The sequence below is a fragment of the Medicago truncatula genome, chromosome 8, assembly GCF_003473485.1.
Source record: "Medicago truncatula cultivar Jemalong A17 chromosome 8, MtrunA17r5.0-ANR, whole genome shotgun sequence".
Taxonomy (NCBI): domain Eukaryota; kingdom Viridiplantae; phylum Streptophyta; class Magnoliopsida; order Fabales; family Fabaceae; genus Medicago; species Medicago truncatula.
The window spans coordinates 34,525,695-34,539,512 of NC_053049.1; the positions used below are offsets into that span (position 1 = coordinate 34,525,695).

Genomic DNA, 13,818 nt, shown 5'->3' on the forward strand with positions numbered 1-13,818 from the left:
AATAAATGATGTGTCTATTTATGATTGGAGTGTGTTATAGGGTGGCATTTAGCATGCACAAGGGAAAGATTTGTGCACCATGCACAACTTGTGCATTTAAAAACTGACAGCCAATTACAACCGTTGATATATTAATATTATACTTCAACGGTTGAGATCTGGAGAGATAAAGGCATGGGTTACCTGATGTTGTTTTTGCATGAACAGTACACGCGGTCCCACCATCAGAATAAATGTTATTATTTAATTGCTTTTTTTTGGAAACATTTGTATTGGGTTTGGGCCTTTGTTTTGGCATTAATGAATGACATTATTGGCTGAATTTAATTTCTATCATTTTAATGTTGTTGAATGAATAAAAATTGTGTGTAATAATTTATGAAAATCAATAAATTGTATAATCAACCCATTTTAGATTCTCGCTGATTTTAATCTAACCCTTCTTCAATTCTCATTTTCATTCACTCTACTCTCTTGGGTTTTCATCAAAATTTAAATTCTTTTATCTCTGTGATTGTGTTTTTTTTTAATGTTTAATTAATTAATAATGAAAAAATCTGGGTTTTTTTTATAAGATTTTGTGTATCAGTTCAATTTAGAATTTATTATTCAGTTAATTGTGTTAGTTCATTTTTACTCATTGTTGTGTTTTTGTTCAGTGAATGAAATCAGTGGGAGTTTAAAAGTTTAAATCTTCCAATTGTTCAATTATTCAATTCAATTGAAGTAAGTTTTTTTTTTTGGATTTTCTAGTGTTTTTATTTATAAAAGTTTAAAATGAGAATTTGGGGTTTTGATTTTTGTGTTTAAAAGAAGATTTGAGGTGAACATAACATAAATTCATGATATTTTGAGATATATTTGTGTAGAAATTTTTTTGACTCAAGGAAAATGATGAAGATTCAAATGAAGAAGATGAAGATTCAAAGGAAAAAGATGAACAATATTATTTCTGGATTTTTTTTATTTTTAATAAAAATATATTTAAAAAATAAAATTATATATTTTTAAATAAAAAATGAGAAAAATGATTTATATGTGTTTTTATGAGAGATAAAGGACCTGAAAAGGAAAAAAGATAAAGGACCAAAGTACTACAAATAAATAAGATAAAGGACCCCTAATTTAATTTTGACAAAAATTTAACATTTTAGGTTTTTGTGTGTGATATATTTTAAAGACCATATACATAATTTATTAATTATCGATTTTAAATTTTTGTATTTTTATGAATTTAGTTGCCGTATTTTTAATCTTGAGCTTTATTAATAAAATTGTATTATGTTAAATTATATATATAGATATAAAATTTGTTTTTTCGTTATAATATAATATTATTAATGTTTATTTATATAATAATACAAATAAATTATAATAATAACTATAATAATAATTAAATACAAACCAAGTAGTGATTAACAAATATAAGTCGATTAACATTTATCAAAGTACTTTATGTATAAGATTATTTCTATTAGGGTGAGAGTTGTAAGCTTGGTTAGTCGATAAATAGTTGGATTAGTAATTGAACGTTCATCTAAGTACTTTTACTCCAAGATTCTTTCAGTTGGGGTTAGAGTTGTGAGTTTGATCAGTCGTTTTGACATCTTTGAAGTAGTTTGGGTTAAAGAATCTTGTCATTTGGGCGAGAGTTGTAAGCTTGATTAGTCGATAAATAGTTTGATTAGTCATTGAACATTTGTCTAAGTACTTTGACTCAAAGATTCTTTCAGTTAGGGTAAGAGTTCTGAGTTTGTTTAGTCGTTATGAAATCTTGGAATTAGTTTGGGTAAAAGATTCTTGTCATTAGGGTGAGAGTTGTAAGTTTGATTAGTCGATAAAGAGGTTGATTAGTCATTGAACGTTCATCCAAGTACTTTCACTCCAAAGTTCTGTCAGTTAGGGTAAGAATTTTGAGTTTGATCAGTCGTTCTGAAGTCTTTGTGGTAGTTTAGGCCAAGGAAACTTTTCATTAAGGTGAGAGTTGTAAGCTTAATTAGTCGATAAATAGCTGGATTAGTCATTAAACGTTTATATAAGTACTTTCACTCCAGGATTCTTTCAGTTAGGGTAAGAGTTGTGAGTTCGATTAGTCGATAAATAGTTTGATTAGTCATTGAACGTTCATCTAAGTATTTTGACTCCAAGATTCTTTCAGTTAAGGTAAGAGTTGTGAGTTTGATAAGACGTTCTTACATCTTTGAAATAGTTTAGGTCAAAGAATATTATCGTTAGGGTGAGAGTTGTAAGCTTAATTAATCGATAAATAGTTGGGTTAGTCATTTAACGTTCATCTAGGTACTTTGACTCCAATATTCTTTCAGTTAGGGTAAGATTTGTGAGTTTGATGAGTCGTTCTGCAATCTTGGAAGTACTTTGACTCTAAGTGTATTTTCAACGTGAGTTAACTCACATGTGTATTTTTTAGCTTGAGTTAATTCACGCAAAAACAAATGGGAGAAGAACAATTCTCAAATGAAACATAATAATTAAAGTGTCATCAATTTTAAATTAAGGAACCAAAAATATTATTTTTTAAAAGACCAAAGTAAAATTTAAAATTAACTTATAGATCAAAAATATAATTTACCTAAATTTAGAGACTATCAAAAACGCTATTATGTCATATATGCCTCGGCCTTGGAAGACTACCTACCAAGTTTTCCCTTTCCTTTCAAAAACAATTTCTTTATTTTTAGGCAACCTATTTTACCTTTTCATCTGTCTATCTAATCTAATAAACTCATAAGGTAACATGTGTGGTGATTTTTTTTTCTTCTCTTTTTTTTATTTTTCCCATATTCACACAAAATACATTTTAAAATGGGGAAGGAAAAAGAAACCCTCCCACAACTGTAAAACTATTTTATATATTTCTCCAGCAGATTCCAACCATATCTAAATAATAATTATATCCATTAAATATTATTAATTGATTTAATACTAATTCATAGAAATAATATTTTAATTCCCTATTCAGTACCATTTCTCCTTTTCCTGTTTATTTTTTTAATCTCCAATTTGGACAGTCTTAGGATTACCAGGTCCTGAACTACAAAACAAGGATTCATCGTAAACTCCAAAAATTCAATTTTCACTCTTTCTTTCTACACAATATATTTTCTTTCTATTTTCTCAAAACCAGAATATTATTTTTCCTCTTTCAAATTTTAGATATTTTTTTTTTTCATCTAACACTACTATTTTTTTTATTTAACGATGAAATTTATGCAAATGGTGCAACTATTGTTCTTGTTTTATGATTTAGTTTCTCAAGCTTAAAATTTTAATCTGTTAAATTATTTTTCTTTTGAAAAAAATATTTACCAGTGAAGTTTTGAGTGTTATATGAGTTAATAAGTGTTTGAAAACATGGAGGCTAGTGGTGGCGTTACGGTGGTCGGATCAGATGCTCCGTCGGAGTACCACGTAGCTCCAAGAACAGACAACCAAACTCCGATATGCAATCTGCTCCGTTGCCGCCGGTGATCAATTTCATGGCGGAGAAGCGTGCAAAAATGAAGCCAGTTAGCTCTGTGATATGCTTCTGTCAAACAAACATGAAGGATGGGGGAAAGAAAACTAAGGTGAGAGGTGAGAACCAAGCTGATGGCACATGTTTCTAAGGGTGGTGTGAATTACTACCTCTATGTTTCACTTTTGGTGGTGTATCTAGCAAAAACAATAAATGAAATATTAATCAATATAATATGTTTCATTTTTTTAATGTTTTATTTTTAGCAGATAACAAAACTAGCATTCCTAATAGTCATTTTTCGTTAGTAAACGTGTCATCTGTACTCTAAAAATCTATTTAAAACTTAATTATTATTTTTTGTTAGAATATGTATTTGACCTATATAATTTTATCTTTTTTAATAAATATTCGTATTATATGACACAATTGACTCTGTCACGTAGTATGTCTATGTATAACTTTGATCTTAAATATTTTTAATAATTTATTAGAAAAAATTATGAAAAATTGATATGTTAAAAATATTCGTTGAGATAAACCCAACAACATCTTATATGATATAATTTGTCTTTGTATATTAGTAGAAAAACATGTTCAAACTTCAAAATATATTATGTGAATAATGTACATCTTCAAAGTAAGTCATTTAAAACGGGACAGATGTAATATACTCTCTCCGTTTCACAATGAGTGTCGTTTAAGTTTTTGGCACACATATTAAGAAATTGAACGAAATAATCATCAGACATAACACTTTTACTAAACTTAAAGGTGCATTGAAAATTGTGTGAGAAAAATTGGAAGAAAAGAATTAAAGTTGGAAGAAAATAATTAAATTTGTATAGAAAATGTAAAGTGACATTCATTTTAAAACAATTTTTTTTATTTAAAGTGACACTCATTTTAAAACTAAGGGAATATTATTCTGCACTTTCTTAGCCAAGATAGTGTTTTTGAAATTAAAATTCTCTATTTTAAAACAGAAAATGGTAACATGTGTCCTTAAGTATCATTATCTCCCCCTCTCTCTTTTGTGAGCCGTCAGCTGAAACCCTAATTTCTTCTCCTTCATCCACCAAAGAGGGGTAGTTTAGGGTCAATTTTTGACCCCAAATCACCCTTCTAAATCGTTTCTCTCCTTCCCCTTTATTTAAATAAGTGATTTTCATATTGAATTAGGTTTTCCTTTTGTGATTTCGTCGTCTTAGTGCGACGCTGTTTTGTTTGTCGTCTTTGTGCGACATTGTTTGTCTTTTCCCTCTTGTTCAGGTGTTTGTTCGGTTCAGATTGTCAGATCAGCTTCGATCAAGTGCAGATCCAACCAATGACTTTGGCGTCATCAACGTTGCAGATCCGGAGGCATGGCTATTCCAAAGATTTTAATATAGTCATATTTGTATGCTTATGCACTTTGTCGTTTTATGCTATTAACATGGATGTTGTGAGTTTGTTCACACATTGATCCTTTTTATTTTTAGCGAATTTGTATTGCATCGATGTACTATATCATTTTAAATGAATAAATGTTGTTTGTTTTGTGTAAAAAAAAAAAAACATGTGTCCTTAAGTCACAAGTTAATGAATCAAATATAGAAATAGTTATTGGAATGTGTACATTACATTTAATCTTTTATCTTTTTAATGAATTGAATGCACAAAATTTTAAAAAATATTTCTTCTTTTGAGTTTCTTAACATGTTCCTAAGGTCACAAGTTAGCACTACCGATTTAAAATAGTCATTTTTCTATCATTTTTTTATCGGGAGAATCGAATCAGAAACCTTGAGGAGAAGCACACTCATAGGTCCCAAACCAATATCATCAGTCAACCCAAGTGAGTTCATTTTTCTATCATATTATTCTCTCGATATACTTACTTACTATCGTAAAATACTTAATCTTGTAAGTATTTATTGTCGTATTGGTCTTATAAGAAAAAAGATTCAGTGTTAGCATTGACGAACTATTTTAACGTCAAACACTATTTTAATTAATGGAGTGTATAATCAAGAACTATTTTAGAATTTTTATACATTGAAAATATTATTATGGCTACCCGCTACATATTCAGAGACGAAAATGACCATTTTCCCTTTCTTTATGAAAAAATCCTTATTTATTAATTTTGTTACGTTGCTGCAGCAATTTAAACTAATTTTTTCCCGCTCATTTGCTTTATTAGGTTTGCAATTATTTAACCTAACAAATTTCATCTAAAAAAAATGCATTGCACCAATTTCATTTCTATCCTCTTGTATTTTTCTTTATAAGAAAATATTTTATACACTTATTTGATGCTGCACGTTTGTTCTAGAAACTAGAGCATATCAATGATCAAGTTTGATGCGTTCTATTTTTTTTCTTTTTTGGCTACCCTAATTTCCATCTAAACTCGGTTATATATACCCGAATTATTGATAGGATTACCGAATTTTCTTTTATAATATTTTCAGATTTCATACATTTTATGAAGTGTTTTATTTTGTCTACTATGGATTATCACATGTTATTTTTTCATCGTTACCTATTATATATTGCATTTTATTATTCGTATGTTAATCCCTTTACAATAAATCCGACGGAGCACGAGTCAAAAATCTAGTTATAATAAATTATACACTGTTTTATGGTATTGATGAAACGTTAACATTATTTTTCTTATTATATAACTAACTATTTCGTCTAAAATAAAAAATAACTATTTATTATTCTTTTTTGTCCCAAAAAAACTATTTATTACTCTTTTTTTTTCAATTATTTAATGGAAAAATGACTTTTAACGTCCCTTAACTTAATTTCAGATAACGATTTCGTCTTTTATCTTTGTTTAATGTCATTTTCGTCCTTTTGGCGTGTTTGCATATCGATTTTCAAACATCAAATATAAAATTTATAAGAGTGAAAGACCATAGATTTCAACTCTATGAGCTTATAGTGAAATAAAATCATGATTTGAAGTTTGAAAATTCATATGCAAATTGACTATAAAGACAAAAATGATATGAAAAAAAAGATAAAGAACGAAATTGTTACCTAAAATTAACTTAAGGGACGACGAGAGTCATTTTGCCTTATCAAATTTATTTTTAGCAGACAAAGGATAATTTTGTAAAATAACTCATACAAAATTTGATGCTACTTGCAATTTTGCATATATGTTTATGTTAGATATATCTTTAATCATATAAATTCAATGAGAACTTTTAAAGAATGATAAAATCTTAGTCTTTTACATTTCGTATGAGAACAAGTAAGTTTTTGGACCATGTCTTTAATTTGGTCTATGTTGTAGAGGACGTTGTTAGATGAAAATGAAATTGTAGTGTTGGATAAAATCTGGAACATAGTTGAAAATAAGTTGTTTTTAATTTATTTTTTTTTAACTTTATTTTAATGTTGGATATAAAATATTGTAATGTCTCGCAAAAACCACGACAATCGAATCAACCAAAACGACATTGATTTGGTTTGATTTTTATTTTAAGAGTCAACTGAACAAAACCAAACCAAACCATATATTTTTTTTTATCTTACAGTTATGATGATTTTTAACCCTAAAACTGAACCATTCTTAACGCAAATATCCCATAAATATATCCGGATCAATTTTACACACCTAAAATCAATTTTAACCCTTCAACATGAAACCATACATACCAAAAAAATGAACCAAGAAAAAAAAAACACCGAAAGACATAAATTATGACACAAAGAAATAAAAAAACAAAAGAGAGCACATGGAGTTATGACATAACAACTACAGCATTCTTTAAATAAAAGTACAGCGTAAATTATGACACAGAAAAGAAAGTCTTTTAGCACCTTATACTTTCATGTAAAATATTTATGTTATTTTCTTTCAAATAAATTTTATTGTTGGATTTATTTTTTATTTTGATAAATATGATTTTCTTCAAAAATATCTGTGGATTTTAATGAAATAAACTTTTTATTTATTTTAATTCTTATTTTAAAAAAACTATAACTCTTTTTTTTTTGAAAAGGCTAAAAAAAAAAAACTATAACTCTTATATACTAAAAAGAGCAATGCTATATATCAAGAAAGATTTTATCAAGAAAATTTCAAGAATGACATGGCAGAATAATCACCCTTAGATTTTATCAAGAAATAATTCTGAAATTAATGTTAACCAATAAAATCTCAGCCTGGCCGGAAATCATGGGCTGATGGGTGTTATGTATCTTTTTTTTTATGAAAGATTAATAAATGAGACTGAAATCTAAAGGTGATTATTGTGTCATGTCATTCTTAAATTTTTCTTATAAAATCATTCTTGATATCTAGCATTTTCCTACTAAAAAGGAGTGCACTCAATTTTTCAATCAATGAAATGTAATTATTTAAAAAAAAAAAAAAAAACATATATACTATAACGACTCTCCGCACAAGACGGATGAGGAAAGTCGGGCACACAAATTACAAGATGACATATATGGGCGGCACCAGTCATCAGACCAACAAACAAACACCAAAACAAGTTCAAACAAAAACAACACTACACAAAGAGAACAACAATAATAACAATGTTCAAACCCCCAAACAAAAGCAGTAAGGACAAAATTGTTGCAACAAAAACACAGGTAGTTGGGAAACCGAAACTCGATGTCTCGGTTGAACATCCAAACATAAGCCAAAACATCCACACACCAAAGACCCACACACACCAAAAAACAAAAATTGTGGCCCACCTCATCTCATAAGATACTCTTTTGGATTCCAACGCCAAGTTATCACATTTATCTCATCCACAATTTCATCTACCTTCCACACGATTATTGAAAATAAAATCATTTCTCGCCCTCCATATGATCCACAACGAGGTATGCCAAATTAGTAGCAAGCCTTTGCGCAATTTGCAAACCTCACCTCTTCCACCAACCTGCCAAGTCGACAAATAAATTACATGGAGTGATAAAATTAAAATCCAAAACCACCTCATGACCTTTTTTCCATACCCTATCCACAACGTTACAATGGAGAAAAAGGTTGATTGAAGTCTCCTCATCCAAGTCACAAAATACATAGTTCAAGTTTAAATTTCGGTCCAACACATTCTAAATAGCAAGATTAGATCACATTGGGATACGATCTAAAAGTAGGGTCCAAGAGAAGGCCGCCGGTTTTGAAGGTGCCAAACTCTTCCAAATTAATCCAAAAACATGTTTCTCCATGTTATTCAAAGCTCCATCTAGAATATATATTTTCTTTAATCGGCAAATATTATTAAACGCCATCACCGCAAGATGCAAGGTATGGACGAAACAAGATACAAATGGTGCCGCATATAGACGGTACACATAACCACCTAAAAACACCCCTGAAGATAAACCCACCAAAACACATCACCACCTAAAACAAACTCCAAAAAAACCAACACTGTATCCACCACAACCAACACTGTATCCACCACCGCCCATCGTCACTACTCACTCACAAAGAACACCCTCCAAATAAAACTCTCAGACCCCAACACCCAAGCTGAACCACATTTCAAAGAGCATCTAACCGAATGATCATGCAGCTATCACAAACCTCGCAACCTCTGAACCACCGAAAGAGCACAACACAAAGCCCAAAAACCAACTGGAGTCAAAGAGCTGACTCCCGATTTCGAATCAAAAGTGATCGGCCCACCAGACTATAGCACCAAATTAGCAGGGCACCCCTCGCCCCCGGTACACTAGAGAAAAACCAAATCAAGTCAAACAAAGATTGCAACTAGACCCCGAATCCCGATCTCAAAGCCAAATGAACCGGCCCACCGAAAACCAGCACACAATATGTAAGACGAAAGACATGGCATGCGAAGTTTGAACAACAAACAAATCAAAAAGAAAAGGCTCAACACAACATGACACACATCCTCCAAACTTTGTAAATACCTAAACCACCCGAAGAGCACAAACAAGAGCTAGTGACGACGAACATGTACCCATGTAACAGAGGTTGCTTCTAAAGGAAATCACCCCAACAAACACCCACCTCCTCACTTAAAACACCAATCACCACCACAGATCATCACCCCACCACACAAACCAAACACCATGGTTTAGCAGACATAAGTAACTTCTCTAGAACCTAATATATATGTAGATTTTACCGAGAACTCTCCTCCCTCCTCCGGTTTTCACCCCACGAATCTTCCACCACCCTCCCTCTAAACCCATTTATAGTGGCCAAAAGGTTTTCAATTTGCTCCCCCTCCCACACAAACGGTAATCTTCTCCAAAGAGTCTCGACACACCCCCTCCCAATCAATGGTATGTAATCATTATATTTTATGTTCTCTATTTAATCTTTTCAAAATAGTAAAGTTTAATATAGAATTTAAAGTTGATTTGGAGGGCCTTGAAATGTTGTCACATTTATTTTATTTTTACAATATTGTGTGGGGATCAATTCGAGAGTGCGTAATAGAGCTTAAAATGTATTATTAATAGATAAGGTACACAATCAAATGCATAAAATACATCTTCCAAAAGGACAAATTAAACATAGTTACTCACCGTAGGAAAAACAATTTATAGAGAATAATTACTATATCATAATTCTGCAAGTCTAAGCAAGAATCTCATTCAATGGTTTGGGCTCAAGTTTTGCCTTCTCTAGGTTCCTAAGTTCTTTTTCTTCCTTACCAAGCTTCTTCATCCTAGCAATCTCAAGGTCCTTGCTCATCTTCCTCCTATACATTTCAGCAAAAGTGATTGGTTCTTCCATCACAGATTTCTCTCCATCTCTAATCTTCAAAGGGTACACAGTTGCATCTGGTGCTGGATTTTGGAATGTTGCTATGGATAAACGGCTATAGTTGGAATTCACCACTGCTTGGTGATCAGCATTTTTGAACCGTCCATTACTTAGATACTGCATGTACCACGCCACAATTAAACAAATCATAAAATTCCACCAAATCATAAAATGATTAAAGTAATGAGCCCTATTCACCTACTCTTTTCCAACATTTCTTGAAATAATGTTCTTGAAACCATTTTCAATGATTTGCGAAAATTTAAATTGGCCACGTGAAATGTGAGCTTCATTTATATCACACTACCTTAATTTTTTTTTTTTTGAAGGAATCTACCTTAATTTATTATCCACGAGTTCTATCTAACATATTTATTGACAAAAAATGTTTTCAAAATCTACAAAAATCTTCAGAGATCCCTTCCAATGATTTTACGTTAACTATTTTAAAAGTGATTAAGCATGCATGTGTTTTACCGTGAAAAAGTTCAATTCCACGTGTTGCCATACGGTAACTTTGAAAAAGTTCATTGAACTGCAAGGTTCGAACTATGCCCCATACGTATAAGATTTAATATATAAGCTATGAAATAAACAAATAATAAAAAATAAAAAAAAATAAAAAAGGCATCGTGCAATAAAATAAATCATAAAAAGACATCATGCAATAATTAGATTCCAAATAAATGGTCATAAGGAAAAGTGTACTCACATGACCATGATCTCCAATATTGACAACAAAAGCACCTTCAATTGGCTTAACAGTGATCCATGTCTTACCATTATCTCTTGTAGCTTGAAGACCACCCACTTGGTCTTGAAGCAATAGAGTAATAGTGCCAGGGTCAGTGTGTCTTTTCAGTCCAAGAGTTAGGTCAGGTTGAGGGCATTTTGGATAGTTATTGATCACAAGCTTCTGATCCATATCAACACATGCTTTTGTAAGAGCTTCTTTTTCTAACCCCATAGCTTCAGATAACACTTCCAATAGCTTGCATGATAAACTCATTAGCTTTTCACTGTATTGTTCGGTCACCTCTTTCCATCCTTCTGGCTTGTTTGGCCACCTTGAATAGTCTCTTTGTTTAATTGGATATGAAAAATAGATCATCATCTCTCTCCAATCTCTCACTGGTTCTCCCTGTAAAAAATTACTTTCAAATTCACTATACGACAATCATTATGGGAATAATAATCAAATATGGCAAGGAACATGAGTTGGCATTCATAAAAAAAATGCATCATAATATAAATTAGTTAGATGCATCATTAGTCCATAATTATTAGTTAGATGCATCATAATATAAATGTATAATTTATGTAAGTTTTAATAAATTTATCTAATATGGATCCGATCTAGGTAAACCCTAATATTTTTGGTAAATATTAATAAAACATCTTTTTACTAAAATAGTAAAGGTTCATCTTTGGAACATTTTTCAGATGTTGACACTTGACACTCTACAATTTTGTGTTCATATATATATATATATATATGGGGTTTGCTAGGATACACCAACTAGTTTTTATTAAGGTGTGTTTTAGCAAAGATATAACTAAAAAGTTGTTAAATAAACCTTAAGGTGAATGTTGCTAAAACACACTTTCTAAAAAATAAGTGGGTGTATGTTAGCAACTCCTATAGGCATTTGCTAGGATACACCCACTTATTTTTTAGAAGGTGTGTTTTAGCAAGTTATAACTAAAGTAGTTAAATACACCTTAAGGTGTAGCTTGCTAAAACACTCACACATGAAAACTAGTGGGTGTGGTCTAGCAAATCCCTATATATATATATATATATATAAGAAAAAATTTAAAGTGAACCAGACTGCATGTTAGTTTGATATATATTAGGAATTTAGGATCATATGACTTTTAGCTTTAAAATTGATACAGACCGAACTGCAAACACACACATTCTTTCGTAATAAAATTTAAGCAAAATGGATCTAACGGGTTTATCTAAATTTTTAGGACATAACACATTTGATTAGATCATTTTGCTTATATTTTGTTAGTGTTATTTTATAAGTGCTTATAAATTTTAGCAATGATAGATGCAAGATTTTGAGGTGAAAAGAGACAATGTATGTAAATAGTGTTAATGGAAGAAAATTTGATTACTTGAAGATGACTAGAGACTATGAAGCCACCCTTTTTACCACCGGAGAGGTCAAACCGAAGCTTCTCCTCCGGTGGCAAATCAAAGAACCCTTTAGCCAAACGGGTCATCTCAGAAATGAGCTTTTGATCTACACCATGATCAACAATTTGGAAGATACCCCAGTTCTCGCAAGCCTCCACAATCTTGTTGCAAGTCTCTATTCTGAGGCCATCGACATCGTCGATTCCGGCGAGAGAAATGATTGGAATCTCATTGCTGAAATTATTGTATGCAACTTTTGGACGCTCACTTACATCTCGAATGAAACTAGACTCGAGGGTCTTTTCTTGAGCTAGATATTTAAGAGTTTTCACTGGTGCCATTGTTTCTATAGAAAGTTGGAAATGTTTCTATGTTTCTTTTGTTCCTTTTGGCTTTTGCTGTCTTTGGGTGGTTGGAAAGAGAATGAGAGATCAATTGATAAGGTAGTGTTTATGGAATGCTCAAAGGTAAAGGTATTGCATCCTATTTATACTTTATTTTTTTTACAAAGAGAGGGGCATTTGAGTAGTTATATTGAATAAATTAATATGACATAGAGAGATGGACCTAGACGTCAATATTTTTAAGAAAAATACGAACAAGTGGCTTCATCCAATAATTAAGCAATCAATAATAATAAATGTTTAATATAAAATTATGTAATTATTATTATACAACACACGAAAAACACAATGCAATTTATAATTGTGAAAGCTAAGCAAGAATCTCATTCAATAGCTTGGTTCTCAAGTTTTGCCTTCTGGTCCCTAAGTTCTTTCTTCCTTAGCCAGCTTCATCTTCCTCCTATACATTTCAGCAAAGGGTACACAGTTGAATCTGGTGCTGGATTTTGGAATGTTGCTATGGATAAACAGCTGTAGAATTGGAATTTACCACTGCTTGGTGATCAGGATTTTTGAACCGTCCATTACTTAGAAACTGCATACCACGAGCAAATTAAACAAATCATAAAAATTAAAAAATGCCCCATGCAATAGCAGCAAATCATAAAATGATTAAAGTAATGAGCCATATTCACCTACTCTTTTCCAACACTTCTTGAAATAATGTTCCTAAAACAATTTTAAAAGATTTGCAAAAATTTAAAAGGTAGTTAAAAAAATAAAAAATGGTAAAACTTTTTTAAAAGTTGTGTAGTCAAATTTTTAAAGTAAAAATGTTCTTTTCAATGCAATTTTTTTTTTATTTTCCGCATGTAAAGTGTGAATGAACTTCATATGTTACACACTACCTTAATTTATGGAGTATCCACGAGTTCTATCTAACATCTTTATTTATTGACAAAAAAGTTTTCAAAGTCTACACAAATCTTGAGGAATCCCTTCTAATAATTTTAGTATTTTAAAAGAGATTAAGCATGTGCTACTGTGAAAAAGTTAATTCCACGTGTGCCCATACGGA

The 13,818-nt window shown here is 30.9% G+C and overlaps 1 protein-coding gene across 1 annotated transcript; it reads right to left on the reverse strand.

Annotated features, from left to right (window-relative positions):
• Positions 1–9,899: 9,899 nt before the first annotated feature.
• LOC11443565 (naringenin,2-oxoglutarate 3-dioxygenase) lies at positions 9,900–12,857 on the reverse strand. The gene is made up of 3 exons (XM_003629272.4): positions 12,375–12,857; positions 10,960–11,388; positions 9,900–10,364 (listed from the first exon to the last, which is right to left on the reverse strand). The coding sequence occupies exons 1-3, from the start codon at positions 12,735–12,737 to the stop codon at positions 10,059–10,061; spliced, it is 1,098 nt and encodes a 365-aa protein (XP_003629320.1). The 5' UTR covers positions 12,738–12,857; the 3' UTR covers positions 9,900–10,058.
• Between the last annotated feature and the right edge of the window lie 961 nt (positions 12,858–13,818).